The following is a 16815-nucleotide window of genomic DNA, read 5'->3' on the forward strand; positions in this document are numbered from 1 at the left end:
AGACTTTTGACTTTGTACACGTGCCTGACCAGGCTCTCCAGTTTAAAGAGAGAGAGAGAGAGATATTGAACAATATTATAATATATATGTAATAAAAGCGCCTGTTCCGCGTAGACGTTTTTATCGGCATGTACTAAATATGCGGTAGAGATAAAATAATTCATACGAAATTGTCTGATAATCGTCCGACGCGGTTCGTCGCCCACGTTGTCTGTGTTGTCGGCGGCGGTAATGCGTTTATAATAATATAATATAATAATGTTCATTTACCATAAAAAATATTATGTTATCGTTTAGAGGAAAAAAATCCCTAGGGAAAAACGCGTTATCTATATTATAGAAACCCTCCCCGCGCCACGTTCCCTCGGGACCCGCCACCTCTTCGCCCGGAGCATTTTTAAAAAAAAAAAAGAAAGCCTCAAACCAAAAAAAACGCCCAGAAAATGTAATAAAATACACGGTTGGTCCAACTTAAATTATGGTTAAACGCGATAAAAATTTCTAGTTGGAATATAACTAAATTAAATTTAGTTGGAACGACTAAATGTTTGGTTAAAGCAACTATACATTTAGTTCGGTCAACTCAACATTTAGTTGACTTAACTATTTATTTAGTTATTTTCCAACTATGTATTTGTTCCTATGACCTATGGTGTTTTCTTAAGGGTTGGTAGGAAGAATGTAAGAAGTGCCGAAAAGTTTTTGCGGTGATTCTGTTATAACCGACTTCACACAATAGGTACAAAGTATATTTCTACACTTCCCACATTTAATTTTACTATTTATATTAAAATTAACCAAAAAAAAAACCAATAAAATCATATTATATAAAATTAAAATTCATAATATTTATAACGTACAAAAAAAAAAAACCACAATAATACTAATAATGTATATTTTTACAGCCATAACTAATACAATGATCATAAATAATAATATTACCATAGTGTTTTTAATCTAAAACAAACAGTTTTGGTTATCTACCTGTTATCTTCTTCGATCGTCTAACCTCTACTCCATCTTCTTCTCTCTCTTTTTTTTTCTATTTACTTAATGTTTTTTTTTTACCAGGTTGTGCTTAACATTTTTACCTTTGGGATACCTTTCTATGAGCCGTTCTAATTATATTATGTCCATTCAAATATTATACCAACCTACTAACTAATCTTTGCACATTTCTTTTCTGTTCTTTCTACTTCTGTGCGGGATTAAGTCTTTGCCAATTTTTACCCGTTTTTTACTCGTTTTTTTTCGCCACATCCGACGACGACGACAATGTAATTTTTTTTTTAACGCGTCCTAATATATATTATATGTTTCGTGTAGATTTGCTAGCCGAGACTTGTTAGCCGAATTTTAATGGGTTTCAGGAAATGGGAGTATTGTTGCGGCGGCGTGGCCTTGTAAGCAACCACGTGCGGCTGTTAAACTCTCCTCTCTCTCCTCTCTCTCTCTCCGCCTACTCTGCGCTAGTCGCCGCCGCCGCCGGTGCACAATCCTTTTTTTTTTAAATATATTTTTCAACCGTACAACGATTTTTTACAGAAAAAATGTTATTTTTCGAAAACGTCAATGGCAAACGGCGGTGAAAACTAAAAAAAATAATACCGCACGTGTTGTCTGCGCCGTATCGTCTGTGTCGCGCATAATACAAATTATATTACAATTAGGTAGGTAGGTAGCTATATAGTACCTACACACACCGGTAATATAATAATATTGTATCCGGTAGTCGAGTTTTTTATTAGTTTATTTTTTTTTTGTTTACCAATCGTTTGGCGCCACCACTCCGATGCGGTAATAAATGTAGTGGCACAACGGTAAAAAAAAATACATACTTATTTTTGGTCCAACTAAAATTATTAATTTCTAGTTGGACTAACTACGTGAAAATAGTTGGCCACACTAAATTTATTAACTATTTACTTTTAGTTATTCCGTTTATTAATGTATTGGGTCCCTATATATATTAGTTGGACCGCCAACATTGTCTGTTGTTTTTTGGTTTTATCTCTACCCATCCACCATAATATTATAATATCGGTCGACCGTTTGGGAAAATTAACAGACTCCTATGAAATAAAAAATAACTAAATGTGCCATATGGAGAGGAGCCGTCGACAATGACGGGGCACACACTCGTGGCCGTGCATAAAATTGTGTTTCGAGACGCGTTAAAATCTTAACACACACCACAGTGTTACTTGGCATATAATACACGTCGTATATAATATGCAAATCAGACCGGACGCCCACCTGAAAGTCATCCCGACAGACCCGGGAAGGAATCCAATCTCTATGTACAGACACAGAACCGTCGGTCGCAGCAGACCTCATCGTCCTGTCATCCCGTTTTTCGCCGTCGACGGATGTATCGCTTTAAAAAAAAAAATTACCAAACAAACTAACCGAATAGAAAAAAACAAATCTCATCAAATCTCCGCCATCATCGGCACCGTGATACACTTTCTTACGGGTCGTCAATTCCCCCCCCCCCCCCAAAAAAAAAATAATAACCGGTTGGGGCCGTGTGCGCTCTGATTTGTCAACAACAATACTATTGACCTTAAACGACGTTATATTTTTATTTGCATTAGTAACATATTAATTTTGATCATGAATTATAATATACCGACCACTACCACCGATGGGTCCGACGAAAAACGAGTCTTATGACGGTCGCCAAGACAGAAGAGTTTATCTATGTAAACATTACATATTTTATAAACTGTGTAAAAAAAATATTATCCATACTCGCATCAACTAGAACGGTGGTTGGAATAACTAAATGTAATATATTTAATACGCATTAATTATAGTTGGAATACTACTAAGTAAACAGATGTTGTGCCAACTAAAATATAGTGAAGTTAGAGCAAAATTATACATATTTTAGTGGGAATATCGACCATAAATTTTAGTCGATCCAACTATGTACCGTTTCACGGAAAACAAAAGGGACGTATATAGTTGGTGTAGTTAAGTTTAGAACTAAATGTATAGTTGCTTTAACTAATCATATTTAGTTGGCCGGACTGTCTTAGTTATTCCAACCATAGTTCTAGTCGACCGAACTAAATGTATAATTGCTTTAACTAATCATTACTATAGTTATTCCAATTATGTATTTAACGTGTCCCTGTATTGACCGCAATGTTAGTTGGTTGAATTATAAGTTTCCTTCAACTCCATCATCCGTGTTGTCGTACACACACATGGTCGTGGTGGTGTCGTGTGAAACCTAACCGGCAAGTCGCGTTTACTCGTGTGTCGTCTCATGCTATATAAGACCTAACCCAAGCACACGGTTGTGAGATTTATTACTACCGCCGTCTTCGTCGCCGTCGCGGTTGTCGTCGGAGAAGGAAACGACCAAATCCACCTAACCGGAGAGTGGCAAATTTTTTGAAAATTAGTTCCATGTACTTACAACGTGTGGCCATATGCCGCCCCGGCGGTGGATTGCCAAGTCGAGTACACCACCTAACCGTGAATCCTCTCCGGCACAACCTCCCCCCCCCCAAAAAAAAAAAAAAAAATACAAATCGGTCACAGTCGTCCGGGAGCAATTATCTCACTATCCGACCAATATAACATATAGTACAACTATGTATGTGTGCGTGGGAGTGTATATGGGCAAAATGTACACACAAACGCGTGTCGTCGTTTGATATTATAATATAATATATTTCTCCTCGAGTCTGCACCGCCGACGGTACATGTGCGTAAACCACCTGACAAGTGTCATGGAAGGTTTTTTTTTCATACATACACTAAATTACATTGTTTGCTGCCGGTAAATATTTGTTTTCGGGCTAGCCGCACTCCTCCCCTCGCCCCTTTTTTAGGTTCGCTCCCTGCGCTCGTTTCTTTGAGCTGTTATTTAAATAAAAAACGCATCGGCTCGATGAGTGTCATTATCGGTTTTTTTTTATTAATTTACTATCATCGGCCGAGTCAAGTCTAGGCGATTGTGTCGGACCGACGACGAGCACGAACCGGGAGGGAGGTGGTTTAGATGTTGTGTGCAAAAATATTTAGGGGCCTACCTACGCTTTTTTTTTTAAAAATCCCAAAAACTATATACCTATTATATAAAAAAAATAAATCTGGACTCTGTCAATACATACTAGATGATGCTCATTCATCAATCGTTTGTACCTACCTACCTTTTTTTTTTTTTTAGAAGGTAGTATTGTAATATTCTTATTTTTTCCCCTCCCTGCATGAATAGGATACTAATGAATGATTGCGCGCTGTAACTATATTCGACTAGAGCAGTGTTGGGCTACCGGACTTGTATTCATAGTATTATAGTTGGAGAAAACAAGTTTATTGAAAATACATTTTTTTATTATATTTACCATTATATATTTGATATCAATACATCTTAATAACGCTACTTGAATAATAATTTATTGTAACTATGTTTGGAATTATTCGAATGGTGATGTTTAGAACTATTGGAATAATTATTTTTTGAAATTATTCGAATAATGTGTTATCTAGATGATTGTATTTTAGATAAACGTTTCTGTTCGAATGATGCACAACTCGGACCGTCGGGGGGGGGGGGTTGACCCGTATCACCTTAGTCGTCGTGCCCTCCCCGGGGGCGATTTTTCTAACGGATACGAGTAGGGGGTAGTTGTTTCACCCCTTTCCGTGACGTGTTTAGCGCGAGCTAGGTACGAGGGCGGGTTAATGAAACACAAAAAACCTGATTGTGTGTGTACTCCCTTGGCTCTTTTTTTTTTATGTATACATATATAATAATAATATGCTCATTGTTGTGTGTATGTTGCACGCAACCGCCGCCGTATATATACGGGCACGATTGTGCAATAATCCGAATAAAAAAAGAGGGTTCGCCGAATGTGTATACATATATCGATGGGAATAATGAACGGGCAGCGGCCTAACATAAGAGGGAAACGCACATACACACAACACCATATCGACAAATTGGTCGCGACTTAATTGAACGGTCCGGGGAATGATTAACAAACAAAAAAAACGGAGGTTTTATTTTTATGTAGATGTATAAAATATATATATAATTTTTTTTGCGAGCGCTCGTGCCAAAAAATCACACTATGTTTTTCGTGCCAAAAAAAAAAAAAAATCCCGTAAAAATAGACCAGACTTTAAGATTTAACGGAGTTCGCCAAACCGTCAAACTTACAATAATTATTATGATATACCTGTAAAAACTTAAGTTAGGTGACTGGCGGCGACCATTGGGGTATACCTTTATACACTTATTATATAAATTAAAAATATTGTTTTTGCGGTGCTTATGAATTATTTACATGTAGTAGGTACACGAAATTTGTTTTGCTAATGTCACACAGCAATATCATAATATATTAAATTAATATATGGATATATACCACCTATACCGTGTAGAGAGCATAATACGAAATGGGGTGTTTGAAAACGAGTACGGTATTTGGTTTTTTTTTCACACGGCAACCGGTTTTTTTATTGTTATTACTTTTTTTTTTCTTATTATTTAAATTATTTCTTCCGCTCCGAACGCGTGCTGGCGAAACGTGTGCCGGCCGGCCAATTTTACATAACATTATTATTAATATTATCCAACGTAGGTAAAGCCTGCCTTCTTTATTATAGCTGCTACTTCTTTTTCTCATACTCCTCCTTCTTCTTCTTGTTCAACTGAGCGGGGGCACAACGTGTGTGTTAGTCTCGATACACACATTACTCTTAAATATATAATATATTTTTAAGCGTGTACCAACCTCAAATGAACCAAATATGATGCTCATCGCACGTGTGATATTGTTTGTTTACAGGGTCGAGGTAGAAAGCGGGGCGTGAACAAAGGCAGAGACGGTCTCGGATGGTCGAGTGTAGACCACGGGAACCCCGAGGTAAGCCTCCGTTGTATTTAATTATTTTTTTGTTAATTTATAATTAAAAAAATAATAATAATAATAATAAGAAAACAGTCGAGTCCGACCGACGCGTATGGCAAACACAATTATTGTGGTTTGAACATAATCACAGATTAGAGTAAAGAACCAGGACTGAATTTATCGATTGTAGGTACAACAATTTCGTATCTACAACGTTGGTTACACCGAGTTGAGGCGGGTTTCGGTAAATGCCCAAGTAATAACACCATCATCTGATTTTTGTATCTTATTTGTGTCGTACCTATTACGGGTATTAACCTAATGGAAACCGATCACCGATACAATTTTAGGTATCTAGTCAGGTTTGATCAGATCAGGCGAGGTTCTGTTTAGAGGGGGTTGCATGCGATTCAGTTTAGGCAAAGCGTTCCAGTCTGCGTAAATGCATGTTGTATATTATTGACTGTAATTTGTTTCAATTAACCGTCGACCCTGTGGTCTGTGGTGGCGGCGGCGGAAGGGGAAGGAATGTTTTTTAGGGTTCAAAAAAAGTAATAATAAAACCGCCTTAAGCCTTAATCTCTAATAGGTTTTGCACCGGTGCACTCGACGACAATGATGATGATGATGATGATGATAATAATAATAATAATATTCGTCGATTGCGGTCAACGGGTTTATTATTTTTTCTTAAGGTCTTGGTTGTCGAGATTATAATTCTTTTTTATTGACAACGAGGTGACAACGTGCAGCGTTGTGCATACTTCTAATATAGTATTATATTATCATGGAGTCGTGTGGTTTTTCGGTGTGTTACATGATCGTTTGGCGCATAGATAAATTTTTTATTGATTTTTTTTTTGTTTTTTAGCAGCCGGACACACCGGTTTGTGTGTGTGTATTATGAACGTCGTCGTGCATTATTTACGAACCGTTGATTTTTTTGTTTTATTTTTTTTTTTTTTTTGTCTACCCACTTAAATCCCATAAAACGCGATCGGATCGAACGTAATCGAATTAAAAAAACAAAAAAAATATTTTTAAAAAAATACTACACTTGGTCTGTTCCTCTCTCTCTCTTTGCGTGGACCTTTTTTTTAATTCCCTTTACAATTTACCTACGTGCCTTTGACCGCTATAAAAATTCTTTTTTTTTTTTTTTTTAATTTCATTTTTGCATTACAACGGCGGCGGCGGTCAGGTGAGGTAGCCGATACGAATTTTGATCTTCGCCATTTGCATAAAACGCTATTTTATAATTCAAAATAATTCCTAGCGGTCACCCATCTGGCGGCGGTGGCGCGTATATTATGTATAGGTATGAATAATACAAAAACGATCGGTGTTTTTTTTTTTGTAAAATTATAATACACGAAACAAAATCAAAATAATAATAATATTTCAATGCGTTTTGTTTGTTTGCTTTTTTGACTGAGGCTGAAAAAAAATAGAAATTGTTTTTCCCAACTGCATAAATCGACCAATTCTTACTCAATTCGATTATCATGTAACTAATTCAGTTCAATCTGTATCGATATCGTTTCAGAATTGTTTTTGGTATACTGTTGTGTTGTATTGATCTCCTATAGAAGAGTACGGTAGTGATGAGCAAAAAATCGGTCTTTGTCTTGTCAGCACAGCAGCTCCCTATTAAAGCAATGCAATTGCTGAATATGTAAACAAACCAACCCCCCCCCCCTCAAATCAGAGTAACCACTGCGGTAATTCTTTATGAGAAATTATTGTTTCAGAACTGAGCTTCACTGAGAATTTATTCATTGTTATCACCGTTATTTGATAGACATTTTGTTGATAACATATATTTTATTGAAAAAATATTTTGTACAATGATTTTATTATTGGAATTTGGCCACACTGCGTTGAGGGGGGTTTCGGTTATCACTTATCAGTTACAAGACCAAGATCAATTTTGCTTAAGTTTAAGGTGTGTGTAAAAAGGTCTGGCCAACAGAGTCGTTGTTTCTTTTGTGGTGACTCTCCGTGGACAATCTCGAGGAAGAGGATTCGACTGGAACTGTCTTAAAATGCGATATTATCGGTTATCATTATTATTTTTTTTTTTCTTGAATTATGAACCGTAGTAAACGTCCGGAAATCGGTCTCTCGAGTCTTTCCTAAATATGCCTTTCATACATCACATCATGCTGCCGGACACCGCGCCCGCATTGTTGCGTTGAACACGGTTCCTAATGCACACACACACACAGGCAGGTAGCACCATACTTTACCGCATAATGATGTGTGTATAATGTATACCTATATACTTATAGTACAATTGTGTGTGTGTGTATGTATATGTTGACTCGTCGGAATTCGTCGGTTCTCTTCCCTCGACCGTTTCCCCACGCCGGGCCCAGCTATCTCCATTATATCATAGCACAGGACTTTCCTCAGGTAACATAATAATATATATTATATACCATATAATATATTATTAATACCGCCGGAAATATTTACGCACGTTAGTAACTTTCCGCGGTCCCGACCACTTGTACGATATTTTCGGCGCTAAATTTAGCCCTAAGTTTAAACCAATCAAATGTCGTTATTTGGAAATCCATTGTTTTATCTGTGTATGTCCACCTGTCGGCGGCAATCGGTTTCTTAGCATGTACAAATAATATTACATCGTTTATCATACAAACATCATCTTCATCATCGTCTTCGTCATAATATTGTTGTGTCGTTTGACCGACTGGCTTCCGGTTTCCGGTTTTTGTATCCACCGCGTTTATATGTCTTTTCTCCTAAACAACGTTGAACAATAAGACTTAAGTCAGTCTGGCTAGTTAGAAGGGCAAAACGTTAAAACGTTACCCGTATAGCGTGGTGATAAGATATCAATGATAATATGGCTGAATTTGTCATACAGAGTAGTAGTACCAACGTGGAAGAATTTGTTTTTCAAAAAATAAAAAAAACAAGTCTCTGCGCCAAAGTCCAACGACCATAGAGGGGGGCGTTTTATGGGATTTTATTATAATATTGTGTAGTGAAATTTTTTTTTTTTGCCAACACAACTGATAATAAAGTGCCATCACAGATGATCACAGCGGCGATCACGCTGTGGCTTCTAGATGATAATAATATTAATAATATGATAGGTACTTACCTACCTATGTAGGCCGATCTATACACCCGAAGGCCGTGCGATAAAAATCGGCGGCTGCGACCCCGGTAACATTTTTTTATGTCGCCGCCACACAGTTGTATTGCTAATTACCTGAATAATATGTAAAAAAAAAAAATATAAAAAATCGCGGCGCACGTGGACTTAATGAGAGAAACAGTGCAACACGGTAGTCGAGACAATGGTGTGTATGTGTTTGCATATTATGTCACGCAGCGCTTCGAACGGACACAAATATAATTCTGTTGGAACCACAGATGTATGATATATTATTATTAACTAGATTATCAATTAGATAGCTAAGTGTATAGTGCTAGTGGAGACAATATTGAAGTTGCCAACAAAAAACAAGCAGCCGGTTTACTTGAAATTGAAGAAATTCGTGATTTTATTGATAAATCAGCTGATCGATGATCGAATTCACTTGTCCCAGCAACAACAACAACAACAACAAGACTTGCACGAGTCAAATTTTTTCCCCCGTTTAATATAATGATAACAAAAAAGGAAGAAGCGTGCGCTGGTTTTTTATTCCATACGACAATACTATTAGCGTTTTTAAAAAAAGAAATGATTACATACTATATACCTACCTACTATACTATACTATTGAGGGGGGCCTTATTCCCGCTTCTTGTGTCTTCCTCCGTCCGTGTGTGTGCTGTGCTGTGTGTTCAACGAGGTCCCACCGACTCTTAAAAAATACAACAAAAAAAAACCGGTCCATGCACCACTCGATGAATATAATAATAATAATAATACATATAATGTTATGTGTGCACGACGGCTGCGGCGGACCCCAAAAATAAAAAAAAACAGACAAGCGAATAAATCTGACGGCAGAGAGATAATCATCGGCGTGTGTGTGTGTATTATAATATTATGTTTTACGACGCCGCCATATTAGACACGGTCGACGATGGTTTTTCTTTTCTTTGTTGAAAATCTTATGGAAAAAAATGTATCGTTGTTTTCCGGAAAAAAACAGCCACATTACAAAATTCACACGATAGACTTTCGACATATTCGACGACAACAGCCAAGTCCAGTTATACAATAACCCCTCGGCAGCAGTTTGTTGTAGTGTATGCTGACGGATAGATTCAATTTTCAATTTTGCCTTTTTCAAACGGGTAAACACAACGATATTCTGTTGGCCAGCGGCGGAGGACTTAATCTTTAAAACGGCACCTCGTTTTCTCTATCGACCTCTGCTTGTTGTATGTAGTTTCCAGTGCACATATTGTACGAGTGAGTGCATAATAATCGGTTACAATGTTGTCAAGGGCAGCAGCAGCAGCAGCAGCACCGAACGGACGGGTAACCAGTTTTTTCTTTGGCCGAAAACCGTCTGCCGCTGTTGGTCGAAAACAAAACCGGTATTCCAGAGACACGGGGCGGCGGTATAGTCAATATTGTTTTGTGTTCGGTAAGGCCGCAGAGTTTGGTCGGCTAAAAAAAAGTATATTAAAAAATACAAACGCCGAAGAAAAACCTTACCAGAGATAGATGACCAGGTCTTCGCCGTGACATTTGGTCATTGGACCACGTCCAACGAGTGTTGTGTCCTATTCTCCGTAGCTAGATAGAAGAGCCCTTCCCACCGCCGCCGCCTTTCAATCTATATTCGGACGCCTTGACCTTAGCTGTGAAAATTCTATTTTTCTTGTACCCACCCACCCTCTTCCCCGCCGACCGTTGGTTTTTGGACCCAAGCCCAAAACTCGGATTCCGTTACGGGCTGTTGTGTACCGGTTGTACCGTGTGCTAAATTAAAAGAATAAAAAACATTAATCCTGAAAACCCGGGTCTTGTTGGGTTTGTCCCCCATTCGCCGCTTCTAATGCTTTGTTGTCGCGCAGCCTATTAAGATCTCAGTCAGTCAGTCGTTGATTCTTTCTTCCATTATGATGTTGATTATGTTGGTTCAGCTAAAAGTTCTTGTCAGGTTGTCTTTTCGAGTGAACGCTCTTTATGCAACAGCCATTGGTCGTGTTATTTCTACCTTTTATCCGTTGTCATTAGTTAGTGTGCTACCCGGATATATTTTGTACTGCTGTACTTGTTCAATAACTCGGTTATGTAATTTAATGTTACCACGGTTACCAACGGGTTATAAACAACAATGTTTTCCATGTCATTGACCACTTCGTACTCGTGCGTTCTTTGGTCAAATGTCTTTTATTCGAGGGAAAGAATGAATGGCTACCAAGTGGGTTTGGGTTTTCTTTAACCCATTTTGCGCTCCTTACTCACTTGTCGTCCCATGTAGTCAATACTCATTAGAGCGATATAGAAATTAATACGATTTTGTTCTGTTTGTGTTCGCAGATATTCTCGTCCAAGTCCGAGCTGCAACTTCACTCGCAGCTGCACGTGAAAGACGTGAAACCGTACAAGTGTCACCAGTGCAACAAAACGTTCGCCAACAGCTCGTACTTGAGCCAGCACACCCGCATCCATCTGGGCATCAAACCGTACCGGTGCGACATTTGCCAGCGGCGGTTCACCCAGCTCAGCCACCTCCAGCAGCACATACGCACCCACACCGGCGACAAGCCGTACAAGTGCAGACACCCGGGCTGCACCAAGGCGTTCTCGCAGCTGTCCAACCTGCAGTCGCATTCGCGGTGCCACCAAACGGACAAACCGTTCAAGTGCAACTCGTGCTACAAGTGTTTCGTCGACGAGGCGGCCCTGCTCGAGCACATACCCAAACACAAAGAGTCCAAACACCTCAAGACGCACATATGCCAGTATTGCGGCAAGTCGTACACGCAAGAGACGTACCTGTCCAAGCACATGCAGAAGCACGCCGAGCGGATGGACAAGAGGCCGCCCATCATCGGCATACCCCGGGTGGCGCTGGAAAACGGCGCGTACTGGGGCAAGATGTCGCCAGACACGGCCAACAACCTGGTCGAGGCCATCAACCAGCAGCAGCAGGAATGCCTGCAGCAGCAAAGCGGTGGCACTGGCGGCAATAGTGGCGGTGGCGGCGGCGAACCCATGCAAAACGGCGGTCCCGGCTCGGCGTCCGCGTCCGCATCGGCCGCCGACGACCAGCCACCCCGTCACTCTCACTTGCCGCCCGCGCCGCCCGAATACCTGTCCGAACCGTCGGCGCCCAAGACCAGCACTTCGGCGTTCACGCCCATCCAGTCGTTCGGCCTGCCGGGACACCCGCCGCCGCCGCCTCACCACCAACAGCATCACCATCAGCAGCACAACCCGGGGCCGCCTATGTACCTGCCCTACAACCATTTGTCGTTCCCCGGGGCCAAGCAGCTCGCGCACGGCCACCAGCTGTCGCCCATGCCGGGCCCGATGGACATGAAGTCGCCGTCTGTGCCGAACAGTTTTCCCAACCAACTGATCTCGCTGCACCACATACGCAACTACTCGCACCAGCCCAGTCCGTCGTCCATCATGTCCGAACACCTGTTGCACGGCATGAAGGACAAGGTACAATGAGCCACCGCCGCGTGTGTGATAAGAAACCGCGCCAGTGATAAGACAATGTATAAAAGGACGACCTCCGACCACGACCACCACCACCACATGTATTACACGCCAGTCGACGACGACAACGGTTTTACTTCTCTTCCAAAACGGAATACGATTCGTTAATGTTTAATTCGTTAATTTGTTTTGTTTTTTTGTTGATGTCGTGTCCCCGTCATCGTTACAACAGACTCTCCCGTTCGCGTTTTAACCTTTAGTATAATAAATTAAGTTTTGGTGTTAAATTATTATTGGACGAGTATACGTTTTTATTATGCCCGGCATCGTCGCTAACGTATTTTTTGTAAATAAATAGAAAAAAAACAAAGAAAAACTCAATATTAATATATATATTTTTTTTTTCAAAAATTGTCTGTACTCAAGACTGAGGTGTACATAACAATAATAATAATATTATAATAAAAAACCACCAAAACGGAATCCAAAATGGTAAAATATTAACTAAAAAAAAAATGCAGTTTGTAATATTTTTTTGAAATGTTATCGACTACATTTTTTTTTCATTTAGATTTTACCATTAAACGTTATTATTATTTATTATTATTTAATATATATATATTTTTTTTTTTTGAGAACGTTAGGGACACTTTTTTTTTTGTTTTTTCAAAAGAGGTCAGTCGCACGGATCTCAGTAAATCGTTTTAGATGACATTAATATTTGGTTTTTGAAAACTTACTGAAGCGAAAAATCACTGTAGCAGTGTGTGTGTTAATCATATTTTCTCATGTGATTGTTACCATTTTGTAATAATAATAATAGTAGGTATAGTAGTCAACGAGTCACGAAGGTAATTAACAAATTCCTAAAACTAAAACTTAATTATATTACTACGATAGGACATAGGATACGTACAATTTTACTTTTAAAAAAAAACAATTTTTTTTTTTTACTAATTAGTTTAAAACGTTAATTTTTTAATTTAATATTATTATTAATATTATTGAATAATTTTTAATGCTCAATTTGTATTAAATTTCGTTGTTCCGCTTTTAAACAAATTATGTAATTTTTTTTTTTGTTTTGTCGTTGTGATGGTTCGGTACTTAAGGCTAACAATTTGTATTTTTAATATATAATTTTTTTTTTGTTGAACTATTTAAATTTACAATTTGTACAAAAAAAAACAAGATACGAAGAAAAGAAAAAATACATTGTATATTATTTTAGTGATAAAGTTATTATTATTATTATTATTATTATAACAACGCGACTATTAAGTTTGTTATAAATTCAATACAATTTTTTCCCATGGTACATTTATTTATTTGTATATTGTATATTTTGTACAAAAAAATTATGTATGTGTGTATTTATATATATATATATATATATGTATATGTATACACGTTCTGTAAAATATATTTAATTTTTTTTTCGAGGTTGATAAAAATATTCCAATAAAAAAAACATGTATTTAAAACAATATATCTACTTATGGTTGTTATTATTATTTATCTCACAAATACAAAAACTGAAATCTGATATAAAACAACAATCCCACAATTCATAACGAATAAAGTAAGTATGAGAGCTAGCAAAAAAAAAAATGTTATTATGATCGTTGTGCGTTAATGATTTTTTATCTGTTACCGTTTAATTTGAAAAATATACATTATTATCAATACAGTTAGCCGTGTGCTTGAAAAAAAACAAATTACCAATATTTTTTTAATTCCATAAAAAACGGCCTAATCAATTAACCGTTGAAAGTGCGTAAAGAAAAAAATGCAATTGTAAATTAAAAAAATGTACAAAATTTACTGTACATTGTTGAATGTTGATAAGTTTACATATTATTCTAAAAAAAAGGTATCACTTCATTAAGTCTGGAGCCTAAGGAGGCTGAAAATGATGTAATACCTCTTTATTGAGATAAGGGTTTATTTTTTTAAATCTCGAATTATTATCAGATACACCTGATATGATAAGAAAAGAGAGGTTAGAGGATTAGGTAATTTTTATTTTATTTTATATAAAAATGTTAAATGAAAAACGTGTACTTAATACATTCTAGTTTATTTATGCCAACCTTCAAAGTACAATGTAAAATTATGTATAATTTGAATCGCTAATTACAGAATAGGAAAGTGTCCATAAAACCAACATTTATAGCAGACAAAAAAAAACCAGACAAAACACTAAGTAAACGGCAGGTGTAAAAACGAATAAATTACCTTATACGTATTTTTTATTAAAAAAAAAACGCCTTCTCAATATTAAGAAAAAGAAAAAGTCAACTCCTTCATCCCCAAACCCGAGAAAAATATTTGATTTAGTTTCAGGTCAAGTTGTTTAAGCTTCACTGTGTTATTTTGACTTTGGCAGTTGCAATTGCAATTCTGTAAAAAAGATAATAATTAATAACTGATAGACCTCTATATACTACCGGGTAATGTTGGAAACCGATTTTCTTTTGAAAAGTTCGGTTTTTTTTTGTAATTAAACACACTTAACTCGAAAAATTGTCAATATTAAAACGCAATTTGTTTGTTATTTATACGAAATACGTTTAGTCGAAGAAACTGTTTATTTATTCATTCCAACTATAAACATATTTGTATTAACCGTATTTTAAGTTGGTCCAACTATTTATTTTTTTATATTTTATGCATTTTCACTAAATTGAAATCAAACCAACCTATAAGTAGAAAACATTTTCTTAGGCGTTTTGGTCTACCCACTTTTTTGCGCCACACTAATTTTTTTACTCCATTAGTTTACTCGTTTACTAGATTTACTCACTCCGTTTTCTCTCTCGTTTATTTAATTAATTTACTCAGTTACTCGATTATTGCACTCATCTACTAAATTTGTTTATTCGTTTATTTGTCTTATTTAGACGATTTGCTCACTCGTTTAATGGTTTAAAGGATTTATTCAATTTATTTACTCATTCAATAGATGTATTAACTTACTCAATTTGTTTATTCCATTTATTTACTCGTTTACTTGAATTGTGTTCCTCGTTTATTTGATTTATTTACTTGTTGACTTGATTTAATAAATCGTTTAATCCATCAACTTATTCGTCTACTATAGATTTACTCACTCCATTTGTTTTCTCGTTTACTCAATATATTCCCTCAATTCGACTATTAAATGTATTTACTCATCTACCATATTTGTTTACACGTTTATTTGTCTTATTTATTCGATATATTTGTTGACCTACTCCATTTGTTCTCTGGTTTATTCAATTTATTTAGGTATTCAAGCACTCGATTTGTTTGTTTATTACTTTATTTATTTACTCACCTACTCGATTGGTTTACTCATTTAATAAATTTATTTATTTATTTACTACATTCGATTACTCATTTACTAGATTTGTTTCTTCGTTTATTTGATTTATTTACTTATTAATTATTCCATTTTATTCGTTTGTAATAAAGCCTTTCCCTGTTCCTACATTTCTAGGTTAAGCTGAAAATCTTAAAAAAAAAACTTTCCAGTGCTTTGCAGACGAAGATTGTGCCCGTCGACAGAGCGTAATTCGTACACATCGGTTAGGTCGTTACGGTGCCCGTATCGTCATCATTATTACTGTTGTATTATATTATTATTTTTATTAATAATGATGAACAATATTATTATCGTACTATGCTTTTGAGTGGCATTCGTTGGCGTCCCACAGGGTTCGCCTTGATCTCCCGATGACACAAACGTCGGAAACGCGCACAATGGGATTCCACCGATCCGCGGTCCAAGGTCTCCCGGCCAACTGCCAATTGCCAAACTGCTTTTTTGTTTCATTTTTTATTTTATATACGGCTTATCGACAGGTCCCCCGACGGCGATCGTTTAGAAGAAGAAAAAAAACGCGGGGAAAAAAATGGTAAAACATGATTCGATGACACTTTTCCCTTTCATGAAAATTTCAACGGCCTTAACCCGACCGGTCGGCGACTAAAATAATAATATTGTACGGTTATCGCGCATCGCGTGTCCTATAACCTTTTTTTTTAAACGTTTTCCATTTTGTCGGTCGACCAGAATTTTCAGATGTACTAGTACACCTTTTGTAACCTACTTACGCCTCGTGTATCCGGCATACGGCAGTTGGTTATTAATTATTTTACTACTCGAGCGATACAACCGTAATATGCACTTTTATAAATTTGTATTGTGTAATGCAATTTGTAAAAAAAAAAAAATTCCACCTGTAGGATGATCGATTAAGCGCAAGACACAAATTTTCAGTATCATAAAATTACCAAATATATATCATTTTTAGTATTTTCCTGAGAGCTATCAACTTT

At 37.0% G+C, this 16815-nt stretch overlaps 1 protein-coding gene across 5 annotated transcripts in view; it reads left to right on the top strand.

Annotated features, from left to right (window-relative positions):
* The window catches only part of LOC126847114 (zinc finger protein rotund-like), a 135433-nt gene extending 121634 nt beyond the window's left edge, over window positions 1-13799 (top strand). For all 5 annotated transcript variants that reach the window (XM_050587172.1, XM_050587174.1, XM_050587175.1 and 2 more), the window contains exons 6-7: window positions 5817-5894; window positions 11362-13799. In XM_050587172.1, the coding sequence (XP_050443129.1) occupies window positions 5817-5894; window positions 11362-12504 (1221 nt within the window). In that variant the 3' untranslated portion in view covers window positions 12505-13799. The remainder of the gene's footprint in view (window positions 1-5816; window positions 5895-11361) is intronic.
* Window positions 13800-16815: the final 3016 nt, after the last annotated feature.

This window comes from Adelges cooleyi, unplaced genomic scaffold, assembly GCF_023614345.1.
Source record: "Adelges cooleyi isolate 19-005CV unplaced genomic scaffold, UGA_ACOO_1.1 ACOO_flye_CR_arks_rails_tigmint_CR_PRNA_9, whole genome shotgun sequence".
Classification (NCBI taxonomy): domain Eukaryota; kingdom Metazoa; phylum Arthropoda; class Insecta; order Hemiptera; family Adelgidae; genus Adelges; species Adelges cooleyi.